This window comes from Nerophis ophidion, linkage group LG19, assembly GCF_033978795.1.
Source record: "Nerophis ophidion isolate RoL-2023_Sa linkage group LG19, RoL_Noph_v1.0, whole genome shotgun sequence".
NCBI classification, from domain to species: Eukaryota; Metazoa; Chordata; class Actinopteri; order Syngnathiformes; family Syngnathidae; genus Nerophis; species Nerophis ophidion.
Window position 1 is genome coordinate 8,759,973 of NC_084629.1, and position 7,500 is coordinate 8,767,472.

The 7,500-nt window shown below is 38.9% G+C and overlaps 1 protein-coding gene across 3 annotated transcripts in view; it reads left to right on the top strand.

The window, feature by feature from the left end:
* The first annotated feature begins 89 nt into the window (after window positions 1-89).
* Window positions 90-7,500, top strand: part of ofd1 (OFD1 centriole and centriolar satellite protein) — a 24,607-nt gene continuing 17,196 nt past the window's right edge. The window contains exons 1-10 of one of the 3 annotated variants that reach the window (XM_061879091.1): window positions 90-273; window positions 346-492; window positions 2,781-2,984; window positions 3,044-3,112; window positions 3,211-3,232; window positions 5,145-5,252; window positions 5,335-5,471; window positions 5,534-5,707; window positions 5,779-5,885; window positions 6,380-6,499. In XM_061879091.1, the coding sequence (XP_061735075.1) occupies window positions 220-273; window positions 346-492; window positions 2,781-2,984; window positions 3,044-3,112; window positions 3,211-3,232; window positions 5,145-5,252; window positions 5,335-5,471; window positions 5,534-5,707; window positions 5,779-5,885; window positions 6,380-6,499 (1,142 nt within the window). In that variant the 5' untranslated portion in view covers window positions 90-219. The remainder of the gene's footprint in view (window positions 274-345; window positions 493-2,780; window positions 2,985-3,043; window positions 3,113-3,210; window positions 3,233-5,144; window positions 5,253-5,334; window positions 5,472-5,533; window positions 5,708-5,778; window positions 5,886-6,379; window positions 6,500-7,500) is intronic. The other 2 variants (XM_061879092.1, XM_061879093.1) reach the window with 2 other exon arrangements.

A 7,500-nucleotide genomic window follows, 5' to 3' on the forward strand; every position in this document is an offset into this window, starting at 1 on the left:
AAAATATATATTAAAAAAATAAAAAAATATTTTTTATGACATCATCACGGTTGGCCGTGTACTAGCTGTCCCTTATAGGCATCCGTAGTTGTGAATGTATTTTTGGAGCATGCGCAGTCGGTAAAGTAAAGTTACGAGTTTAAAATTCGAGGGCGTCGTGGGGACGCTATTTTGGTCTCTAGGCAAAATTAAACAACCTCAAAACAACAACAACGATGCATGAAACACATCTTGCAATGTTTTAAAATCGGACAAACTTCCCCCGAACACCCGGTAAGTGTGCTCTTACCCAATTTGTTGTCTCAACGTCAGTTCTTTTTTTAATTATCTGTCGTGTCAACGCAGCCGTTGGACTTGACGTTTTTTGTCTTTCATGAGTGCAAAATAGTGCACAAAATGTCTTCAGCCAGGGAAGAAACTTTATCCCCAGAGGAGCTACGGAGGAGGCTCTATAAAACATTGAGGGATAGGGGAGTGTTGAATACACTTAAGGTAAATCACACATCTTTTCTATTCAACAACTCCTTCATTCCGCACTCTATCCAGCTTTATAATCACTGGTCATACCGCTTCTATGTTAGCTACCTCTCTTGGTTTATAATGTATATTTTATGCTGTAGCTGTTACATATACTGTAATATTGTGGCGGTATAGCTCGGTTGGTAGAGTGGCCGTTCCAGCAACTTGGGGGTTGCAGGTTCGATTCCCACTTCCGCCATCCTAGTCACTGCCGTTGTGTCCTTGGGCAACACACTTTACCCACCTGCTCCCAGTGCCACCCACACTGGTTTAAATGTAACTTAGATATTGGGTTTCACTATGTAAAGCGCTTTGAGTCACTAGAGAAAAAGCGCTATATAAATATAATTCACTTCACTAATTGACATTAAACATGGTAATTGTTATAGGTTATATATATTATATAAAAATACGTTGTACCGATCCGTTGTGTTGAAGAAGGAGCTGAGCCGGAAGGCAAAGCTCTCAATTTACCATGAATTGATTAACGTGGACCCCGACTTAAACAAGTTGAAAAACTTATTCGGGTGTTACCATTTAGTGGTCAATTGTACGGAATATGTACTGTACTGTGCAATCTACTAATAAAAGTATCAATCAATCAATCAATCAATTTACCGGTCGATCTACGTTCCCATCCTCACCTATGGTCATGAGCTTTGGGTCATGACCGAAAGGACTAGATCACGGGTACAAGCGGCCGAAATGAGTTTCCTCCGCCGGGTGGCGGGGCTCTCCCTTAGAGATAGGGTGAGAAGCTCTGCCATCCGGGAGGAACTCAAAGTAAAGCCGCTGCTCCTTCACATCGAGAGGAGCCAGATGAGGTGGTTCGGGCATCTGGTCAGGATGCCACCCGAACGCCTCGCTAGGGAGGTGTTTAGGGCACATCCAACCGGTAAGAGGCCACGGGGAAGACCCAGGACACGTTGGGAAGACTATGTCTCCCGGCTGGCCTGGGAACGCCTCGGGATCCCCCAGGAAGAGCTAGACGAAGTGGCTGGGGAGAGGGAAGTCTGGGTTTCCCTGCTTAGGCTGTTGCCCCCGCGACCCGACCTCGGATAAGCGGAAGAAGATGGATGAATGGATGGATGGATGGATAATATATCAGTATGTATGATGAGAATCAGCTCCTTCAAGTCCGAGTCCATGGTTCCCCCCCGGAAAAGGGTAGAGTGCCATCTCCGGGTTGGGGTTGGAGACCCTGCCCCAAGTGGAGGAGTTCAAGTACCTCGGAGTCTTGTTCACGAGTGAGGGGAGAGTGGATCGTGAGATCGACAAGCGGAACGGTACGGCGTCTTCAGTAATGCGGACGCTGTATCGATCCGTTGTGGTGAAGAAGGAGCTTAGCCGGAAGGCAAATCTCTCAATTTACCAGTCGATCTACGTTCCCATTCTCACCTATGGTCATTAGCTTTGGGTTATGACCGAAAGGACAAGACCACGGGTACAAGCGGCCGAAATTAGTTTCCTCCGCTCTTCCTTAGAGATATGGTAAATAGATTCTACCCCTTTTTAAGGAGCCCAAAGCGCTTTGACAGTATTTCCACATTCGCCCATTCACACACACATTCACACACAGACGGCGGGAGCTGCCATGCAAGGCGCTCACCAGTACCCATCAGTAGCAAGGGTGAAGTGTCTTGCCCAAGGACACAACGGATGTGACTAGGATGGTAGAAGGTGGGGATTGAACCAGTAACCTTCAGATTGCTGGCACAGCCACTCTACCAACTTTGCCACGCCGTCCCAGGGTGAGAAGCCCTGTCATCCGGGAGGAACTCAAAATGTAGCCGCTGCTCCTCCACATCGAGAGGAGCCAGATGAGGTGGTTTGAGCATCTGGTCAGGATGCTACTCGAACGCCTCCCTAGGGAGGTGTTTAAGGCACGTCCGACTGGTAGGAGGCCACGGGGAAGACCCAGGACACGTTGGGAAGACTATGTCTCCCGGCTTGCCTGGGAACGCCTCGGCATCCTCCGGGAAGAGTTGGACGAAGTGGCTGAGGAGAGGGAAGTCTGGGCTTCCCAGCTTAGGCTGCTGCTGAATATTATTATATATCCTATTCTGTTTATAATATGTACATATTACATATATTTCATATAGCTACCACGGTACATTTTTAGCCTACATTATACCTGCATTATCCTTTCCATCCTTTTTAACTGAGCTACTGTGTGGAATAATTTCCCTTGTGGATCATTAAAATTTGTTTAAGTTTGATGTGGTTGTTGTTGGTGTTTTTATTGGGTTGATGTGATGCAGACCCAGTTGCGCAACCAACTCATCCAAGAGTTAAAGCCTTCACCCTTAAGCGGAGCAGAACCATCTCAAAGAGCAGCCACCGGTCGACCAGACTACCTTTTAGTCTTAGCCTGTAACAACATAGTGGCAGATTACCTTCACTGCTCAGGCTATGAGTACTCCTTGTCTGTATTCTGCCCTGAGAGTGGCTTGTGCAAAGAGAAGGTGAGAATAAACATGTAATGCTGAAACAATACTATTTTCTTAAACTTTTTTTTTTGCAGGTATTCAAGAAAACAGACATCCTTCAGCTTCTTAAAATCAGTCCTGAGTCTTCTCTGTACAAATCCCTGGTAACACACAGCACAATTTATAATGTATGCCTAAAATAAGTTGCACGTAAATATTAGTTGTAATGTGTTTTTTTTTTTTTTTTTTTTTGCATTCACAGTCCTCAAGTAGCAATGATTCAGGTTTGTGACATTTTCTATTTTTACTAGGATAAATCACTCAAGTGCAGTCATATTATATTATATGTATTTTATATACACACATATATTTTGTATTATTAAGAACAAACATTCTAGATATTTAAAGAAATTGTACCACTAATGACCAACATATAATTTAATTATTAAATAAAGTAATATTTAGTCCTCCCTTGCTTATCACTGTTAATTGGTTCCGGACATGACTGTGATAAATGAGCCATTAATTATAAATCAAATAAGTTCACAGCTAGAATATTTACAAAAAATACGTTTGTCAACAGTATGAAAGCCCTCTCAACCTATGGTTCTTAAACTTTTCTCACAAAGTACCACCTTGGAAAAAACTTTGCTCTCCAAGTACCATCATGACCAACATTGAAGTAGTCCCACAAGTAATCATTAAAAACAAGTATATTTAATAATTATGGACACTAACATTACACAGTTTGAACACCAACACTGTGTTTCAATATGGGAATATAAAACACTGTACTTAAATATTGAATCACATACTTTGCATACCACTAGATAGAACCTGCGTCCCGCTAGTGGTCCATGTAACACAGTTTGAAAAAGACTGCTCTAGACATTAAATAAACAATGCTCTTTTAATTCAATATAGTAATGCTATCTAAGGCTGAGCCAGTCAGTGGCCACAATACTGAACAGTGTGTCTGTTTGGTTTGGTCTCATCTAATTGGACAATTCCACTGCTGTCGTATTGATAGTTTTAGTTTATTTAGACCAGTGGTTCTCAAATGGGGGTACGCGTCCCCCTGGGGGTACTTGAAGGTATGCCAAGGGGTACGTGAGATTTTTTTTCAAATATTCTAAAAATAGCAAGAATTCGAAAATCCTTTATAGATATATATATTGAATACTACTTCAACAAAATATTAATGTAAGTTCATAAACTGTGAAAAGAAATGCAATATTCAGTGTGGACAGCAAGATTTTTTGTGGACATGTTCCATAAATATTGATGTTAAGGATTTCTTTTTTTGTTCAGAAATGTTTAGAATGAAGTTCATGAATCCAGATGGATCTCTATTACAATCCCCAAAGAGGGCACTTTAAGTTGATGATTACTTCTATGTGTAGAAATCTTTTTTTATAATTGAATCACTTGTAGCTGAGATAGGCGCCAGCGCCCCCCGCGACCCCAAAAGGGAATAAGCGGTAGAAAATGGATGGATGGATGTTTATTTTTCAACAAATTTTTTGTTATTTTTATATATTTTTTTCCAAATAGTTCAAGAAAGACCACTACAAATGAGCAATATTTTGCCCTGTTATACAATTTAATAAATCAGAAACTGATGACATCGTGCTGTATTTTACTTCTTTATCTCTTTTTTTCAACCAAAAATGCTTTGCTCTGATTAGGGGGTACTTGAATTAAAAAAATGTTCACAAGGGGTACATCACTGAAAAAAGGTGGAGAACCACTGATTTAGACATTGTTATGCTTAAAAATTCTTAATTTAGGACCAAAAATTATTGTGGAATATAATTTGAAAAACATTTACATCCCAAAATATTTAAGTATGTGGCAAGGGACGACTACTACATCAAAGAACAAAAAAATATAATTAAATTGTAACAGTTTTTTGACTTAAAAAACGACCGAATATGTTTTACTTCCAATAGGGGTCATACCAGAAAATAATTGAGAACCCTTCACATGTGTTTGTCTGTGTGTCTGTTGGTTAGGTCATTGGGCGTAGCTTATATGCTCGGAGCAAAAAAAGGGGAGCCAATAATGCTTGCAGAATACTTAAAAGTTTGCACCCTCCATGTAGCTTTGTCAGAGTGGTAAACAGTAACTTTAAAGCAGAGGAAAAAAGTAAAAGTCCTTCTTGTTCATGTTTTTACAATCTATTTTTTCAATCAGGCTTCCTGATCAACCTTGTGTCAAATCTCACACACCACCATGCTCCTGGTCTGCACTGCGACGCTCACACTCAGACAACCAGCTCTTCCACTTATGAAGAGTCTCTTGGTGTGATGATTTATTGTATATGTTGTTGTTTTTTGGATACCTAACGGACATGCAGGACCTCCAATTTGTCTTTAATTTGCAGTTGAGAAGATGAAAATGATCGACAAGGAATACGAGAATGTGACTTACAGCAGGGACAAGTGGTTTTCGTTCCAATCCAAACTGTCTTCCTACAGAAGAGAACTAGAAACCCAGATGCAGATTGAAATGAACACAAAGGTACTCAAACAATTAAGACATTGTGTCGAGAAGCTTGCTAACATTGTGGTCCTTTCTTTAAGATGCAACATTTTAAAGAGGTCGAAATTGCCAAGGTTAAGATGGAAGAAAAAGTGCAGTGTCAGAAGGAGTTTGACAAGCTGAAACAGGAACTGGAGAGAACCTACGAGATGAAGACAAAGGCGTTGAACATCCGGGAGAAAAACGCCATTGAGAGGCTGCAAAAGCAGCAGGAGGTATACAACTTCTCAAACGTTCTTTCCTGCTTAAGTTGCAGATGTGGGTAACATTTTTTATAACTCCTCAGATTGAGGAAAAAGACATCTACATGCAGAGGCAAATGGTGCTGAAGGAAATTGATACGCTGCGGGAGAGAGAGAATGAGCTGCGGATGCGAATGGAGGCATTTGAAAAGTAGGATTTATTATAAATTTACTAAACCCGTATTGAACCAAATATTACAAGCAATTTTTTTACCTGGGAAAAAATGTCTGACAAAGACAAGCTGTCTTCTATCCGGTCAGAACTTTTTGTCTTGCCACTCACACCTGTACACAACAGTACCTGTAGAGAGACAGACTCACTGTAAAAGGTGTCTCAAAAGTTGTTGGCAAGTTAGCAAACAACAGAGGACTTATTATGCTGATCTTATTAATGCTGATCAGTGAAGCAGATTAATCTAATTTTTTAGCTACTACCGGTGAATATGATATACATTTGTAATATAATCTAGCAGTTGTTGAAAACATGTTTTAAAAACAAAATATTTTACCGTTCTTTTTTGAAGGGGGGTTTTTTTTCCAAAAACTGTTGTGGAAAAAGAGGCGTCGACATATATTTGGGTCAATATGGCAATTGGATGCTAATTATTTTCTCTTTAAGGATATTAACTTCAAGTATGAATGCAGGAGTTGTGAAATACATGGAGAGAAGGTTAAGACCAGTGATGAGCTAATGAGGAGAAGAGAACTAGCAGTGAAGACGATGGAGGACACGTATGACCAGAGGCTGAAAAGTGAACTTTCCAGGTAGAGTATACTGACCATTATACATTTTTTCTCTGGGTGACAACGTATGTGAATCAAATAGTTGTAGTGTAAAGGGCATGGGTGTACAAAGTGTAGACATTTGATTTTTATTGGTCTGCTGCACATTGCAAAATAACATATGAATAAGAAAAAAATAAAATAAAAAGTAATGCATAGTATAAGTCACTCCGGAGTATAAGCCACACCTGCCGAAAATGCATAGTAAAGAAGAAAAAAAATATATATAAGTCGCATTTTTGGGGGAAATTTATTTGAAAAAAACCAACACCAAGAATAGACATTTTAAAGGAAATTTAAAATAAATAAAGAATAGTGAACAACATGCAGTTTGTTATTATTTATGCGTTATATGACGCATAAATAACCAACTGAGAACGTGCCTGGTATGTTAACGTAACATATTATGGTAAGAGTCATTCAAATAACTACAACATATAGAACATGCTATACGTTTACCAAACAATCTGTCACTCCTAATCCATAAATCCCATGAAATTTTATACGATTAGTCTCTTACGTGAATGAGCTAAATAATATTTTTTGATATTTTACGGTAATGTGTTAATAATTTCACACATAAGTCGCTCCTGAGTATGAGTCGCACCCCCGGCCAAACTATGAAAAAACCTAAAACTTATAGTCCGAAAAATACGGTATATATATATATATATATATATATATATATATATATACAAAACCATACATTATATATATATACATGTATGTTTGTGTATATATACAGTATTTGTGTGTACCTATATATATATATATATATATATATATATATATATATATATATATATATATATATATATATGTATGTATGTATGTATGTATGTATGTGTGTGTGTGTGTGTGTGTGTGTGTGTATCTATATATATATATATATATATAGATACACACACACACATATATATATATATACATACATACATACATACATACAGTGGGTCCAAAAAGTATTTAGTCAGCCACCGATT